This window comes from Nerophis ophidion, linkage group LG26 (genome assembly GCF_033978795.1).
Source record: "Nerophis ophidion isolate RoL-2023_Sa linkage group LG26, RoL_Noph_v1.0, whole genome shotgun sequence".
NCBI lineage: Eukaryota > Metazoa > Chordata > Actinopteri > Syngnathiformes > Syngnathidae > Nerophis > Nerophis ophidion.
This window is the reverse complement of record NC_084636.1, coordinates 38,347,859-38,366,893: the sequence shown is the minus strand read 5'-3', so window position 1 is coordinate 38,366,893 and position 19,035 is coordinate 38,347,859. Positions and strand designations below refer to the sequence as shown.

At 35.9% G+C, this 19,035-nt stretch overlaps 1 protein-coding gene across 3 annotated transcripts in view; it reads right to left on the bottom strand.

Moving 5' to 3' along the window:
- Positions 1–14,161, bottom strand: part of LOC133543923 (FERM, ARHGEF and pleckstrin domain-containing protein 2-like) — a 183,772-nt gene extending 169,611 nt beyond the window's left edge. For all 3 annotated transcript variants that reach the window (XM_061888838.1, XM_061888840.1, XM_061888839.1), the window contains exons 1-2: positions 14,002–14,161; positions 3,816–4,027 (exon numbers count right to left, since the gene is read on the bottom strand). In XM_061888838.1, the coding sequence (XP_061744822.1) occupies positions 3,816–4,016 (201 nt within the window). In that variant the 5' untranslated portion in view covers positions 4,017–4,027; positions 14,002–14,161. The remainder of the gene's footprint in view (positions 1–3,815; positions 4,028–14,001) is intronic.
- Positions 14,162–19,035: the final 4,874 nt, after the last annotated feature.

The following is a 19,035-nucleotide window of genomic DNA, read 5'->3' as shown; positions in this document are numbered from 1 at the left end:
CGCACACACACAGAGTACTTACAAGCAGACACAGTGTGTAGACAGAAAAGGGAGAACGGACACATTTTGGTGTAAAAAGTAAAGATAAAAGGTAAAGTTATAACACCCACAGGAAGAGCTGCTTTAAGACATGGCTAGTGGCTAACGTCCATCCAAAGTGTTTTCGCTATTTCTACATCACTAATCCTGGTCTCCATGGCAACAAGTACGTTTCTTGCGATATCATTATCACTGGAGGATGAGGAAGAGCTAAACATGCTTCACTACTTTAGCTCACCTGCGTCACAATGTAAACAAATGCCATGGGTAGATCTACACCTGACATCTACTGTAATGATATCAACTACAGGAGCGTATCTAGTCGATACTACTATGATTACATCGATATTTTTTATCATCACAAAATCTTTTTTCCTTTTTTAAAAAATTCCTATTATGTTTATCAAGTCAGGAAATATTACCCTGGACACATGAGGATATGACCATTGTATGATCCTGTAACTACCTGGTATCACATCCATACCTAAATGTGTGGTATCATCCAACACTAATGTCAAGTATCAGAGAAGAATAAGTGATTATTACATTTTAACAGAAGTGTAGATAGAACATGTTAAAACAGAAAACCGCATGACACCTACCCTTTACATCAGTATTTCTTACAAAATATTATTATTAGTTTATTAGGTATTATATTTTATTGTATGGTCCTGTAACTACTTGGTATCACATCCATACCTAAATGTGTGGTATCATCCAACACTAATGTCAAGTATCAGAGAAGAATAAGTGATTATTACATTTTAACAGAAGTGTAGATAGAACATGTTAAAACAGAAAACCGCATGACACCTACCCTTTACATCAGTATTTCTTACAAAATATTATTATTAGTTGATTAGGTATTATATTTTATTGTATGGTCCTGTAACTACTTGGTATCACATCCATACCTAAATGTGTGGTATCATCCAACACTAATGTCAAGTATCAGAGAAGAATAAGTGATTATTACATTTTAACAAAAGTGTAGATTGAACATGATAAAACAGAAAACCGCATGACACCTACCCTTTACATCAGTATTTCTTACAAAATATTATTATTAGTTTATTAGGTATTATATTTTATTGTATGGTGCTGTAACTACTTGGTATCACATCCATACCTAAATGTGTGGTATCATCCAACACTAATGTCAAGTATCAGAGAAGAATAAGTGATTATTACATTTTAACAAAAGTGTAGATTGAACATGATAAAACAGAAAACCGCATGACACCTACCCTTTACATCAGTATTTCTTACAAAATATTATTATTAGTTTATTAGGTATTATATTTTATTGTATGGTCCTGTAACTACTTGGTATCACATCCATACCTAAATGTGTGGTATCATCCAACACTAATGTCAAGTATCAGAGAAGAATAAGTGATTATTACATTTTAACAGAAGTGTAGATAGAACATGTTAAAACAGAAAACCGCATGACACCTACCCTTTACATCAGTATTTCTTACAAAATGGTATTATTAGTTTATTAGGTATTATATTTTATTGTATGATCCTGTAACTACTTGGTATCACATCCATACCTAAATGTGTGGTATCATCCAACACTAATGTCAAGTATCAGAGAAGAATAAGTGATTATTACATTTTAACAGAAGTGTAGACTGAACATGATAAAACAGAAAATAAGATATTAACAGTAAATGAACAGTATATTAATAATACATTTTTACAGTTTGTCCCTAATAACAGGTGTATAAATGACAATATGTTACTGCATACGTCCGCAGACTAATTAAAAGTAGTTGTCTATTTATGACTAACAGACAAGTTGTCTAGTATGTTTACTATTTTTTTAATCCTCCAAGTCCTCCACACGACACGTCCGCTTCGGACAGACAAACCTCCTCCAACCTTCGAGGACAAGGCTACAAAAACAATGGGACTCTGAGCGTTCTGCTCCGCCGCTTCCATTCTGTGGAACGCTCTCCCTGACCACCTGAGGGCACCACAGACTGTGAGTGCTTTAAAAATGGCTTAAAACCTCTTTTTTTTAATTCCTTTTTTCTCCTAGATGTATACGTGCTAGTTCTAGTTTTTATTTTTATTTGTTTTTATTTTTTTTTCCTTATACACTGTAGCACTTTGAGGTTGTTTGCGCAATGTAAAGTGTTTTTTTTTTTACAAATAAAATATATCTTTTATTATTAATATTATTCATTTAAGGACTAAATTACAATAATAAACATATGTTTCATGTACCCTAAGATTTTTTGTTGCAATAAAACCAATAATAACATTTATTTGTGGTCCCCTTTATTTAAAAAACCTCCAAGTCAACAAGGTGGTGTCACACCTCCAAGTCACAAAGGTGGTGTCACACCTCCATCTTTGTGACTTGGAGGTTTGACACCAAGTCACAAAGGTGGTGTCAAACCTCCAAGTCACAAAGGTGGTGTCAAACCTCCAAGTCACAAAGCTGGTGTCAAACCTCCAAGTCATAAAAGTGGTGTCAAACCTCCATCTTTGTGACTTGGAGGTTAGACACCAAGTCACAAAGATGGTGTCACACCTCCAAGTCACAAAGGTGGTGTCAAACCTCCATCTTTGTGACTTGGAAGTTTGACACCAAGTCAAAAAGGTGGTGTCAAACCTCCAAGTCACAAAGGTGGTGTCACACCCCCCAAGTTACAAAGGTGGTGTCAAACATCCAAGTCACAAAGGTGGCGTCAAACCTCCATCTTTGTGATTTGGAGGTTTGACACCAAGTCACAAAGGTGGTGTCAAATGTCCAAGTCACAAAGGTGGTGTCAAACTTTCGAGTCACAAAGGTGGTGTCAAACCTCCAAGTCACAAAGGTGGTGTCACACCCCCCAAGTTACAAAGGTGGTGTCAAACCTTCAAGTCACAAAGGTGGTGTCAAACATACATCTTTGTGACTTGGAGGTTTGACACCAAGTCACAAAGGTGGTATCGAACCTCCATCTTTGTGACTTGGAGGTTTGACACCAAGTCACAAAGGTGGTGTCAAACCTCCATCTTTGTGACTTGGAGGTTTGACACCAGGTGGTGTCCGACCCCCAAGTCACAAAGGTGGTGTTAAACTTCCAAGTCACAAAGTTGGTGTCAAACCTCCAAGTCACAAAGGTGGTGTCAAACCCTCAAGTCACAAAGGTGGTGTCAAACCCTCAAGTCACAAAGGTGGTGTCAAACCTCCATCTTTGTGACTTGGAGGTTTGACACCATGTGGTGTCCCACCCCCAAGTCACAAAGGTGGTGTCAAACTTCCGAGTCACAAATGTGGTGTCAAACATCCAAGTCACAAAGGTGGTGTCACACCTTCAAGTCACAAAGGTGGTGTCACACCTTCAAGTCACAAAGGTGGTGTCACACCTTCAAGTCACAAAGGTGGTGTCACACCCTCAAGTCACAAAGGTGGTGTCACACCCCCAAGTCACAAAGGTGGTGTCACACCCTCAAGTCAACAAGTTTTTGTCCAAGCTGAGTGGACACTGAGTCAGCAGTTAAGTTAATTACTGCAAAGTAAAATCCATTAAAACCTTCTGTGAGTTACTGGTTTTCAATCAAAGATTAGAGACCACTTATCTAGGAGAGTAAACACCCAAAACCTCCACAGAACAGAAACCTCCCAAAAACCCGCGAGAGTGCGAGCGACACAAACAAGACGCCATAAGGCGCTGGAAGGGATTTTGGCGGCCAAAGCCAGGTTGCAGCTGTCACAAACACACCTGCTGGGTGACCAACACCAGACTTAGCACAGTGGGGGGGCAGAGACTTACGTCCAGGTCGAAGAACTCCTGGGACTCGTCCAGACCTTGGACGCGGACTTGGAGCCCGCGGGCCAGGCCGTTGGACTCGCTGACCATGTAGCCGCTGAGGGTCTGGCCCGGCTCCAACGTGCTGATACCTGCGTTGAACTGGGCCCCCAGCCTGGTGCCGGGGGTCTGCAGGGTCCGGTATGACCCCTCTATTTCCCCCATGAGGGCAGATCCTGAGGACACAAAACAACATGGCACTCTTTAAAAATTGTATTAGCCTCTCTAATGATATGATTATTTTATCGCAGAAAAATTTCTACACTGGGGGGCCACGGACAGACAAATCCGAGAAGCGGGGGCCATTTTTGTAGTTCTTCCCTTTAAATCCAGTACAGCAATTTTTTTTTTTTAATTATTATTAATAATAATAGTAATCAAACACAAAAAGATTAATATCAACAACAGTATCAATATCACCAAATTTCCTGGACTATAAGGCGCACTTAAAATTAATTTTCTCAAAAAAAAGACAGCGTTTACCGACCTCAAAGCTATTTTATTTGGTACATGGTGAAATGTTAAGTGTGACCAGTAGATGGCAGTCACACATAAGATAGGTGTAGACCACAAAATGAAAAATATGTAAACAACACCAACATTTTATATTTTCCATTGAGAATATAGAACATTACACACGGCGCTCAGAAATCTATCAAAATGTTTTAGAAGGACTTTGGTAAGCTATGAAGCCACACCGCTTATGTGCTTCAACATAGGAGTGTTATTAAAAAAAAATCCATCATGATAAAATGTATCATCGTCAAGTACAAAAATATGACTCGTGTGTATAGTTAAAAAAAAATTTGCCTAAAAAAAGCTAGCATGATAAAATGTATCATTCGTCAAGTACCAAAATATGACGCCTCGTGTGCATACCTACAAAAATTAGCATAAAAAGCTACCATCGATTCGTCAAGTACCAAAATATGGCTCGTGTGCACACCTACAAAAATGTACCTAAAAAGCTACCATCTATTTGTCAAGTACCAAAATATGGCTCGTGTGTATACCTACAAAAATTAGCTTTAAAACAAAGCTAGCATGATAAAAATGTAAAATGCATCATCGTCAAGTACCAAAATATGACGACTTGTGTGCATACCTACAAAAATTAGCTTAAAAAGCTACCATCGATTCGTCAAGTACCAAAATATGACTTGTACGTATACCTACAAAAATTAGCTTTAAAAAAAAAAGCTGGCATGACAAAATGTATCATTCGTCAAGTACCAAAATATGACTCCTCAAGTGTATACCTACAAAAATGTACCTAAAAAGCTACCATCTATTTGTCAAGTACCAAAATATGACTCGTGTGTATAGTTAAAAAAAAAATTGCCTAAAAAAAGCTAGCATGATAAAATGTATCATTCGTCAAGTACCAAAATATGACGCCTCGTGTGCATACCCACAAAAATTAGCATAAAAAGCTACCATCGATTTGTCCAGTACCAAAATATGGCTCGTGTGTATACCTACAAAAATTAGCTTTAAAACAAAGCTAGCATGATAAAAATGTAAAATGCATCATCGTCAAGTACCAAAATATGACGACTCGTGTGTATACCTACAAAAATTAGCTTATAAATCTACCATCGATTTGTCAAGTACCAATATATGACTGTTATGTATACCTACAAAAATTAGCTTTAAAAAAAAGCTACCATGATAAAATGTATCATTCGTCAAGTACCAAAATATGACTCATGTGTATACCTACAAAAAATTATTTAAAAAGCTACCATCTATTTGTCCAGTGCCAAAATAGGACTTGTGTGTATAGTTAAAGAAAATAGCCTAAAAAAAGCTAGCATGATAAAATGTATCATACGTCAAGTACCAAAATGACTCGTATTTATACCTACAAAAATTAGCTTTAAAAAAAAGCTAGCATGATACAATGTAAAATGCATCTTCAAGTACCAAAATATGACGACTCGTGTGTATACCTACAAAAATTTGCTTAAAAAGCTACCATCGATTCGTCAAGTACCAAAATATGACTTGTATGTATACCTACAAAAATTAACTTAAAAAAAAAAAGCTAGCATGATAAAATGTATCATTCGTCAAGTACCAACATATGACTCCTCATGTGTATACCTACAAAAAATTACTTAAAAAGCTACCATCTATTTGTCCTGTACCAAAATATGACTTGTGTGTATAGTTAAAGAAAATAGCCTAAAAAAAGCTAGCATGATAAAATGTATCATATGTCAAGTACCAAAATATGACTCCTGTGTATACCTACAAAAATTAGCTTTAAAAATAAAAAAAAGCTAGCATGATAAAATGTATCATACGTCAAGTACCAAAATATGATGCCTCGCGTGCATACATACAAAAATTAGCATAAAAAGCTACCGTCGATTCGTCAAGTAACAAAATATGGCTCGTGTGTATACCTACAAAAATTAGCTTTAAAAAAAAGCTAGCATGATACAATGTAAAATGCATCTTCAAGTACCAAAATATGACGACTCGTGTGTATACCTACAAAAATTTGCTTAACAAGCTACCATCGATTCGTCAAGTACCAAAATATGACTTGTATGTATACCTACAAAAATTAACTTTAAAAAAAAAAAGCTAGCATGATAAAATGTATCATTCGTCAAGTACCAACATATGACTCCTCATGTGTATACCTACAAAAAATTACTTAAAAAGCTACCATCTATTTGTCCTGTACCAAAATATGACTTGTGTGTATAGTTAAAGAAAATAGCCTAAAAAAAGCTAGCATGATAAAATGTATCATATGTCAAGTACCAAAATATGACTCCTGTGTATACCTACAAAAATTAGCTTTAAAAATAAAAAAAAGCTAGCATGATAAAATGTATCATACGTCAAGTACCAAAATATGATGCCTCGCGTGTATACATACAAAAATTAGCATAAAAAGCTACCATCGATTCGTCAAGTACCAAAATATGGCTCGTGTGTATACCTACAAAAATTGGCTTTAAAACAAAGCTAGCATGATAAAAATGTAAAATGCATCATCGTCAAGTACCAAAATATGACGACTCATGTGTATACCTACAAAAATTAGCTTAAAAAGCTACCATCGATTCGTCAAGTACCAAAATATGACTTGTATGTATACCTACAAAAATTAACTTTAAAAAAAAAAAGCTAGCATGATAAAATGTATCATTCGTCAAGTACCAAAATATGACTCCTCATGTGTATACCTACAAAAAATTACTTAAAAAGCTACCATCTATTTGTCCTGTACCAAAATATGACTTGTGTGTATAGTTAAAGAAAATAGCCTAAAAAAAGCTAGCATGATAAAATGTATCATATGTCAAGTACCAAAATATGACTCCTGTGTATACCTACAAAAATTAGCTTTAAAAATAAAAAAAAGCTAGCATGATAAAATGTATCATACGTCAAGTACCAAAATATGATGCCTCGCGTGTATACATACAAAAATTAGCATAAAAAGCTACCATCGATTCGTCAAGTACCAAAATATGGCTCGTGTGTATACCTACAAAAATTGGCTTTAAAACAAAGCTAGCATGATAAAAATGTAAAATGCATCATCGTCAAGTACCAAAATATGACGACTCATGTGTATACCTACAAAAATTAGCTTAAAAAGCTACCATCGATTCGTCAAGTACCAAAATATGACTTGTATGTATACCTACAAAAATTAGCTTTAAAAAAAAAGCTAGCATGATAAAATGTATCATATGTCAAGTACCAAAATATGACTCGTGTGTATAGTTAAAAAAAAAATTGCCTAAAAAAAGCTAGCATGATAAAATGTATCATTCGTCAAGTACCAAAATATGACGCCTCGTGTGCATACCTACAAAAATTAGCATAAAAAGCTACCATCGATTTGTCAAGTACCAAAATATGGCTCGTGTGTATACCTACAAAAATTAGCTTTAAAACAAAGATAGCATGATAAAAATGTAAAATGCATCATCGTCAAGTACCAAAATATGACGACTCATGTGTATACCTACAAAAATGTGCTTAAAAAGTCAGGTACCAAAAAAAGACTTGTATGTATACCGACAAAAATTAGCTTTAAAAAAAAAAGCTAGCATGATAAAATGTATCATTCGTCAAGTACCAAAATATGACGATTCGTGTGCATACCTACAAAAATTAGCTTAAGAAAAGCTACCATCTATTAGTCAAGTACCAAAATATGACTCGTGTGTATGCCTACAAAAATTACCTTTAAAAAAAGCTAGCATGATAAAATGTATCATTCGTCAAGTACCAAAATATGACGACTTATGTGCATACCTTCAAAAATGAGCATAAAAAAAGCTACCATCTATTTGTGAAGTACCAAAATATGACTCGTGTGTATAACTACAAAAATAGCTTTAAAAAAAGCTAGCATGATAAAATGTATCATTCGTCAAGTACCAAAATATGACGCCTCGTGTGCATACCTACAAAAATTAGCATAAGAAAAGCTGCTATCTATTAGTCAAGTACCAAAATATGACTCCTCGTAGGTATACTACAAAAATTAAAAAAAATATTTAAAAAAATAGCATATTCATCAAAACAGCAAAATATGACTTGTGTGTACACCAAAAAAAAATTGCTTTGAAAAAAGAAAGTTAGCATGATAACATGTATCATTCGTGAAGTACCAAAATATGACTCGTGTGTATACCTACAAAAATTAGCTTAAAAAAAAAAGCTAGCATGATAAAATGTATCATTCGTCAAGTATAAAAATATGACTATTGTGTATAGTTAAAAACATTTGCCTAAAAAAAGCTTGCATGATAAAATGTATCATTTGTCAAGTACCAAAATATGACTCGTGTGTATACCTACAAAAAATAGCTTAAAAAGATCAAATCTAGCATGATAAAATGTAGCATGAGTCAAGTACCAAAATATGAATCGTGTGTATACCTACAAAACTTAGCGTAAAAAGCGACCATCGATTCGTCAAGTACCAAAATATGACTTGTGTGTATACCTACTAAAATTAGCTTTAAAAAAAAGGTAGCATGATAAAATGTAAAATGCATCATCGTCAAGTACCAAAATATGACGACTTGTGTGTATACCTACAAGAATTAGCTTAAAAAGCTACCATCGATTCATCATGTACCAAAATATGACTCGTATTTATACCTACAAAAATTTGCTTTAAAAAAAAGCTAGCATGATACAATGTAAAATGCATCTTCAAGTACCAAAATATGACTCGTGTGCGTATCTACAGAAATTAACTTAAAAGCTTTATCGAGTCATCAAGTACCAAAATATGACTCGTGTGTATACCTACAAAAATTTGCTTGAAAAAAAAAGCTAGCATGACAAAATGTATCATTCGTCAAGTACCAAAATATGACTCCTCGTGTGTATACCTACAAAAATGTACCTAAAAAGCTACCATCTATTTGTCAAGTACCAAAATATGACTCGTGTGTATAGTTAAAAAAAAAATTGCCTAAAAAAAGCTAGCATGATAAAATGTATCATTCGTCAAGTACCAAAATATGACGCCTCGTGTGCATACCTACAAAAATTAGCATAAAAAGCTACCGTCGATTCGTCAAGTACCAAAATATGGCTCGTGTGTATACCTACAAAAATTAGCTTTAAAACAAAGCTAGCATGATAAAAATGTAAAATGCATCATCGTCAAGTACCAAAATATGACGACTTGTGTGTACCTATAAAAATTAGCTTAAAAAGCTACCATCGATTCGTCAAGTACCAAAATATGACTTGTGTGTATAGTTAAAGAAAACAGCCTAAAAAAAGCTAGCATGATAAAATGTATCATATGTCAAGTACCAAAATATGACTCCTGTGTATACCTACAAAAATTAGCTTTAAAAATAAAAAAAGCTAGCATTATAAAATGTATCATACGTCAAGTACCAAAATATGACGCCTCGTGTGCATACATACAAAAATTTGCATAAAAAGCTACCATCGATTCGTCAAGTACCAAAATATGGCTCGTGTGTATACCTACAAAAATTGGCTTTAAAACAAAGCTAGCATGATAAAAATGTATCATTCGTCAAGTACCAACATATGACTCCTCATGTGTAAACATACAAAAAATTAGCTTAAAAAGCTACCATCGATTTGTCAAGTACCAAAATATGACTTGTAAGTATACTTACAAAAATTAGCTTTAAAAAAAAGCTAGCATGATAAAATGTATCATTCGTCAAGTACCAACATATGACTCCTCATGTGTATACCTACAAAAAATTACTTAAAAAGCTACCATCTATTTGTCCAGTACCAAAATATGACTTGTGTGTATAGTTAAAGAAAATAGCCTAAAAAAAGCTAGCATGATAAAATGTATCATTCGTCAAGTACCAAAATATGACGCCTCGTGTGCATACCTACAAAAATTAGCATAAAAAGCTACCATCGATTCGTCAAGTACCAAAATATGGCTCGTGTGTATACCTAAAAAAATTAGCTTTAAAACAAAGCTAGCATGATAAAAATGTAAAATGCATCATCGTCAAGTACCAAAATATGACGACTCGTGTGTATACCTATAAAAATTAGCTTAAAAAGCTACCATCGATTCGTCAAGTACCAAAATATGACTTGTATGTATACCTACAAAAATTAGCTTAAAAAAAGCCAGCATGACAAAATGTATCATTCGTCAAGTACCAAAATATGACGCCTCGTGTGCATACCTACAAAAATTAGCATAAAAAGCTACCATCGATTCGTCAAGTACCAAAATATGGCTCGTGTGTATACCTAAAAAAATTAGCTTTAAAACAAAGCTAGCATGATAAAAATGTAAAATGCATCATCGTCAAGTACCAAAATATGACGACTCGTGTGTATACCTATAAAAATTAGCTTAAAAAGCTACCATCGATTCGTCAAGTACCAAAATATGACTTGTATGTATACCTACAAAAATTAGCTTAAAAAAAGCCAGCATGACAAAATGTATCATTCGTCAAGTACCAACATATGACTCCTCATGTGTATACCTACAAAAAATTACTTAAAAAGCTACCATCTATTTGTCCAGTGCCAAAATATGACTTGTGTGTATAGTTAAAGAAAACAGCCTAAAAAAAGCTAGCATGATAAAATGTATTGTACGTCAAGTACCAAAATATGACTCCTGTGTATACCTACAAAAATTAGCTTTAAAAATAAAAAAAAGCTAGCATTATAAAATGTATCATACGTCAAGTACCAAAATATGACGCCTCGTGTGCATACATACAAAAATTTGCATAAAAAGCTACCATCGATTCGTCAAGTACCAAAATATGGCTCGTGTGTATACCTACAAAAATTGGCTTTAAAACAAAGCTAGCATGATAAAAATGTATCATTCGTCAAGTACCAACATATGACTCCTCATGTGTAAACATACAAAAAATTAGCTTAAAAAGCTACCATCGATTTGTCAAGTACCAAAATATGACTTGTAAGTATACTTACAAAAATTAGCTTTAAAAAAAAGCTAGCATGATAAAATGTATCATTCGTCAAGTACCAACATATGACTCCTCATGTGTATACCTACAAAAAATTACTTAAAAAGCTACCATCTATTTGTCCAGTACCAAAATATGACTTGTGTGTATAGTTAAAGAAAATAGCCTAAAAAAAGCTAGCATGATAAAATGTATCATTCGTCAAGTACCAAAATATGACGCCTCGTGTGCATACCTACAAAAATTAGCATAAAAAGCTACCATCGATTCGTCAAGTACCAAAATATGGCTCGTGTGTATACCTACAAAAATTTGCTTTAAAACAAAGCTAGCATGATAAAAATGTAAAATGCATCATCGTCAAGTACCAAAATATCACGCCTCGTGTGTATACCTACAAAAATTAGCTTAAAAAGCTACCATCGATTCGTCAAGTACCAAAATATGACTTGTATGTATACCTACAAAAATTAGCTTTAAAAAAAAAGCTAGCATGATAAAATGTATCATTCGTCAAGTACCAAAATATGACTCCTCGTGTGTATACCTACAAAAATGTACCTAAAAAGCTACCATCTATTTGTCAAGTACCAAAATATGACTCGTGTGTATAGTTAAAAAAAAAATTGCCTAAAAAAAGCTAGCATGATAAAATGTATCATTCGTCAAGTACCAAAATATGACGCTTCGTGTGCATACCTACAAAAAATAGCATAAAAAGCTACCGTCGATTCGTCAAGTACCAAAATATGGCTCGTGTGTATACCTACAAAAATTATCTTTAAAATAAAGCTAGCATGATAAAAATGTAAAATGCATCATCGTCAAGTACCAAAATATGACGACTCGTGTGTATACCTACAAAAATTAGCTTTAAAAAAAAAAGCTAGCATGATAAAATGTATCATACATCAAGTACCAAAATATGACTCCTGTGTATACCTACAAAAATGTGCTTAAAAAAAGCTAGCATGATAAAATGTATCATATGTCAAGTACCAAAATATGACTCCTGTGTATACCTACAAAAATTAGCTTTAAAAATAAAAAAAAAGCTAGCATGATAAAATGTATCATATGTCAAGTACCAAAATATGACTCGTGTGTATACCTACAAAAATTAGCTTTAAAAATAAAAAAAAGCTAGCATGATAAAATGTATCATATGTCAAGTACCAAAATATGACTCGTGTGTATACCTACAAAAATTAGCTTTAAAAATAAAAAAAAAGCTAGCATGATAAAATGTATCATATGTCAAGTACCAAAATATGACTCGTGTGTATACCTACAAAAATTAGCTTAAAAAAAAAGCTAGCATGATAAAATTTATCATTCGTCAAGTACAAAAATATGAATCCTGTGTATACCTACAAAAATTTGCCTAAAAAAAGCTTGCATGATAAAATGTATCATTCGTCAAGTACCAAAATATGACTTGTGTGTATACCTACAAAAAATAGCTTAAAAAGATCAAATCTAGCATGATAAAATGTAGCATGCGTCAAGTACCAAAATATGAATCGTGTGTATACCTACAAAAATGTGCGTAAAAAGCTACCACCGATTCGTCAAGTACCAAAATATGACTCGTGTGTATACCTACTAAAATTAGCTTTAAAAAAAGCTAGCATGATAAAATGTAAAATGCATCATCGTCAAGTACCAAAATATGATGACTTGTGTGCATACCTACCAAAAAATAGCTTTAAAAAAAAGCTAGCATATGTGTTGAAGTACCAAAATATGACTTGTGTATACCTACAAAAATGTGCTTTAAAAAAAAAAAGAAGCTAGCATGATAAAATGTATCATTCGCCAAGTACCAAAATATGACCCCTCATGTGTAAACCTACAAAAATTAGCTTAAAAAGCTACCATCGATTCGTCAAGTACCAAAATATGACTTGTATGTATACCTCCAAAAATTTGCTTTAAAAAAAAAGCTAGCATGACAAAATGTATCATTCGTCAAGTACCAAAATATGACTCCTCATGTGTATACCTACAAAAAATTACTTAAAAAGCTACCATCTATTTGTCCAGTACCAAAATATGACTTGTGTGTATAGTTAAAGAAAATAGCCTAAAAAACTAGCATGATAAAATGTATCATACGTCAAGTACCAAAATATGACTCCTGTGTATACCTAAAAAAATTAGCTTTAAAAATAAAAAAAAAGCTAGCATGATAAAATGTATCATACGTCAAGTACCAAAATATGACTCCTGTGTATACCTACAAAAAATTGCTTAAAAAAAGCTAGCATGATAAAATGTATCAAGTACTCAACTGCAAAATTAGCAAAAAAAATTCTAACATGCTAACATTAGCATGTGCTACGGGACGTTAAAAAAGTAGTTAGGGGCCACAAATGGGCCCCCGAGCCACACTTTGGTTCGCGGCAAGAAACTTTAAATTCCATAAGGTGGTTAGCATCCAACAGATGTCACAAATATATCCAGATTTGCTCGAATAGCAAACAGTAGCAAACAATGACGTCATTGCATAAAATCCCACAACTAAACGTCATAATAATGGAAGGAGAGAAAAAAAAAAACTTTTACGTGGCGTTTGTTTCTGTCGGCGAATAGAATGTTGCCAACTTAGCGATACACGCTGCAAAGTAAGCAAGACGTTTGGAAAGTAGCCGGACATAAATGAGACGTTGAAGAGGAAAAAGACTCACCGTGTGGAGAGGAAACTTCTAGAAGTTTTGGCACATTAAAGGACGCGACTCGTCCCGTCCATGGCCGCCGTGCAGCCGTCCGAAGTAATACGCACTGGGCGCTGCCTTCTGATTGGCTGCTTTATGCCATGACAGCTTCTGATTGGCTGCTTTCGTGCCAAGGCGGCATCTGATTGGCCGCGTCGTGTTGCAGCGCTGGCTGGCTAAAATTGAGCTGCCATCGGGCTGAAATTAGCCCTGATGGACGGCGGCAGGATTATGTTCTCTTCCTGGCGAACCACGCGAGTCACGGCGGACTTTTATTTGGGTGTCAAACATTCGTGTTCACACAAACAAACCGGACCTGTTGGTATTCATTAACGGGGGTTGAAAAGTGGGTTAAAGTTCGACCCCCGTCTGGTAACATGCATGTTTTTTTTTTGTTTTACCGTAAACACGCAAATAAAGAGGAATGCTAATTCCTAGACGTGTTTTACAATCCTCACATTTGCGTCGCAGGAACGAATAAAAAGTTCCGTCTGCTTCAAGTTGACCAAGTCCAGGCAGTAAAGTGGTGACTGGCTGTGATTTAGCGCCCTCTAGTGGTGTGGAAGATTAGCCGCGTGGATAAGGGTTGCTCCATTTTTAGTATCGATTCCAACCCAAAGTGAATACAGGTCCAGTAGCGTTGATGCCGATACTGTTTTTATTTGGTCATGACAAGATCATTGATCAATTTGGTTGTTTTGCCTTGGGCAAGTATTAGTAAAAGTAGGAATATTTTATATATATATATATATATATATATACATATAAACCCTGTTTCCATATGAGTTGGGAATTTGTGTCAGATGTAAATATGAACAGAATACAATGATTTGCAAATCATTTTCAGCGCGTATTCAGTTGAATGCACCACAAAGACAAGATATTTGATGTTCAAACTCATAAACTTTTTTTTGTTTTGCAAATAATAATTGACTTATAATTTAATGGCTGTAACACATGCCAATGTAGTTGGGAAAGGGCATGTTCACCACTGTGTTACATCACCTTTTCTTTTAACAACACTCAATAAACGTTTGGGAACTGAGGAAACTAATTGTTGAAGCTTTGTCGTATTTTAAACTTCATTATGCGCCACACATTTTCGATGGGAGACAGGTCTGGACATCAGGCATGGCCAGGAACGTACCCACACTCTTTTTTACAAAGGCACACTGTTGTAAAATGTTTTTTTACTGAAATAAGCAGGGGCGTCCATGATAATGTTGCTCCAAAACATGTATGTACCTTTCAGCATTAATGGTGCCTTCACAGATGTGTAAGTTACCCATGCCTTTGACACTAACGCACCCCCATACCATCACACATGCTGGCTTTTGAACTTTGCGCCTAGAACAGTCCGGATGGTTATTTTCCTCTTTGATCTGGAGGACACAACGTCCACAATTTCCCCCCAAAAATTGAAATGTGGACTTGTCAGACCACAGAACACTTTTCTAATTTGCATCAGTCCATCTTAGATGAGCTTAGGCCCAGCGAAGCTGGCGGCGTTTCTGGATGTTGTTGATAAATGGCTTTCGCTTTGCATAGTAGAGCTTTAACTTGCACTTACAGATGTAGCGACCAACTGTATTTAGTGACGGTGGTTTTCTGAAGTGTTCCTGAGCCCATGTGGTGATATCCTTTAAAGATTGATGTCGGTTTTTGATACAGTGCCGTCTGAGGGATCGAAGGTCACGGTCATTCAATGTTGATTTCTCCAGATTCTCTGAACCTTTGATGATATTATGGAGCGTAGATGTTGAAATCCCTAAATTTCTTGCAATTGCACTTTGAGAAACGTTGTTCTTAAACTGTTTGACTATTTGCTCACGCAGTTGTGGACAAAGGGGTGTACCTCGCCCCATCCTTTCTTGTGAAAGACTGAGCTTTTTTTGGGAAGCTGCTTTTATACCCAATCATGGCACCCACCTGTTCCCAATTAGCCTGCACACCTGTGGGATATTCCAAATAAGTGTTTGATGAGCATTCCACAACTTTATCAGTATTTATTGCCACCTTTCCCAACTTCTTTGTCACGTGTTGCTGGCATCAAATTCTAAAGTTAATGATTATTTGCACAAAAAAAAAATGTTTATGAGTTTGAACATCAAATATGTTGTCTTTGTAGCATATTCAACTGAATATGGCTTGAAAATGATTTGCAAATCATTGTATTCTGTTTATATTTACATCTAACACAATTTCCCAACTCATATGGAAACGGGGTTGGTATATATAAACATATATATATATATATATATATATATATATACATATATATAAATATATCCTATTTGCGCTTTACCTTCTCCCCCTTGGTTCTCTTTTTAGGAAGTATGTTATTGCATTTAATTTTTAGGCCGATTATTGCCAGATCTATTTTCCCATGGCACAAAATAACAGTACAACGTCTCATTGACTGCCTGCACGACATCAAAGCCTGGCTTTCAGCGAACTTCCCGAGTCTAAATGAAGACAAACAGAAGTTATGTTGTTCGGTCCAAGTCGCTCTCCCTCCCCCAACGTTGACCTCGGCACTCTGACCCCGTATCTCAGCGACTGTGTCACAAACGCGGGGCTAAAGTTCGACTCAGATTTTAAATTTGAAAAACAAATCAGCATCGTCGTTCAAAAAAGCTTTTATCAACTACGCCAAATAGCGAAAGTGAAACCGCGTCTATCAGGTCATTATCTTGAGAAATTAATTCATGCTTTTATCTGGAATGGTTTAGACCAGGGGTGCCCACACTTTTACTGCAGGCGAGCTACTTTTCAATTGACCAACTCGAGGGGATCTACCTCATTTATATATATCATTTATATTTATTTATTTATGAAAGAGACATTTTTGTAAACAAGTTAAACGTGTTTAATGATAATACAAGCATGTGTAACACATATAGATGTCTTTCTTTCACAAAGACAAGAATATAAGTTGGTGTATTACCTGATTCTGATGACTTGCATTGATTGGAATCAGACAGTAATGATGATAACGCCCACATTTTCAAATGGAGGAGAAAAAAAGTTGTCCTTTCTGTACAATACCACATGAAAGTGGTTGGTTTTTGGCATCTAATTCATCCAGCTTCCATACACTTTACAAGAAAAACATTGGCGGCAAATTCCGTAGCTTGCTTGATTGACATTCACGGCACCCGAGGGTCTTGTGAGATGACGCTGGCTGCTGCCAGTTCATTATTATGAAAAAATGACAGAGAGGAAGGCCAGAAACACTTTTTATTTCAACAGACTTTCGCGCCGTCCCTTCCGTCAAAACTCTAAAGGCCGACTGCACATTTCCTATCTTCACAATAAAAGCCCTGCTTCATGCTGCCTGCGCTAACAAAATAAGAGTCTCTGAAAGCTTTCTGAGGGATCGCTTGTGCACGCCAGTTTTCCGAGACTCTGTATTTAGTTAGCGCAGGCAGCATGAAGCAGGGCTTTTATTGTGAAGATAGGAAATGTGCAGTCGGCCTTTAGAGTTTTGACGGAAGGTACGGCACGAGTCTGTTGAAATAAAAAGTGTTTCTGGCCTTCCTCTCGGTCATATTTTCATAATAATGATCTTGCAGCAGCCAGCGTCATCTCACAAGACCCTCCGGTACCGTGAATGTCATTTAAGTGACGTCTTGGTGAAGATTGATGATCACTCATTTTTAGGTCTATTTTTTTTTAAAAGCCTGGCTGGAGATGGACTGACACACCCCCCGCGGTCGACTGGTAGCTCGCCATCGACGTAATGGGCACCCCTGCTTTAGACTACTGCAATGCCCTCTATGTCGTCATTAGCCAGGCCTCCCTCGCCCGCCTGCAGCTGGTCCAGAACTCTGCTGCTTGTCTGCTATCACAGACCCGCAGACGTGAGCACATCACCCCTATATTAGCGTCCCATCACTGGCTCCCTGTGCGTTATCCAATCAATTTTAAACTCCTTCTATTTGCTTTTAAATGTCTAAAGAACCTCGTGCCAACATATCTCTCCGACCTCCTTCAGCCTTACTGCCCCACTCCATCCCTAAGATATATAGTTGAGTTGATACCAAAAAGGATACATGGATGATACAGCAGAGGATTGGGAGAATGTCATGTGGTCAGATGAAACCAAAATAGAACTTACAAGACCACTGATAGTCTCCCTCGATCTGGGGCTCCACGCAAGATCTCATCCCGTGGGATCAAAATGATCATGAAAACAGTGTGCAAAAATCCCAGAACCACACGGGGGGGACCTGGTGAATGACCTGCAGAGAGCTGGGACCAAAGTAACAAAGGTTACCATCAGTAACACACTACGACGACAGGGAATCAAATCCTGCAGTGCCAGACATGTCCCCCTTCTTAAGCCAGTGCAGATCCAGACCTGTCTGAAGTTTGCCAGAGAGCACATGGGAGAATATCATGTGGTCAGATGAAACCAAAATAGAACTTTTTGGTATAAACTCAACTCGTCGTGTTTGGAGGAAGAAGAATACTGAGTTGCATCCCAAGAACACCACACCTACTGTGAAGCATGGGGGTGGAAACATCATGCTTTGGGGCTGTTTTTCTGCTAAGGGGACAGGACGATTGATCCGTGTTAAGGAAAGAATGAATGGGGCCATGTATCGTGAGATTTTGAGCCAAAACCTCCTTCCATCAGTGAGAGCTTTGAATGGTTGACCAAATACTTATTTTCCACCATCATTTACAATTAAATTCTTTAAAATTCCTACAATGTGAATTCCTAGATTTTTTTTTCACATTCTGTCTCTCACAGTTGAAGTGTACCTATGATGAAAATTACAGACCTCTGTCATCATTTTAAGTGGGAGAACTTGCACAATCGCTGGCTGACTAAATACTTTTTTAGCCCCACTGTATATATATTTATATATAAAATCTACCGTACACTACTGCCATCTGGTGTCCGTTTGCCGTCACTCTCCTTACAAACCATAATTACAATATTGTTCAATTACGTTGAATGATGCGGACACGTTTGTTACTTTGCCTCGGAGACTTTGT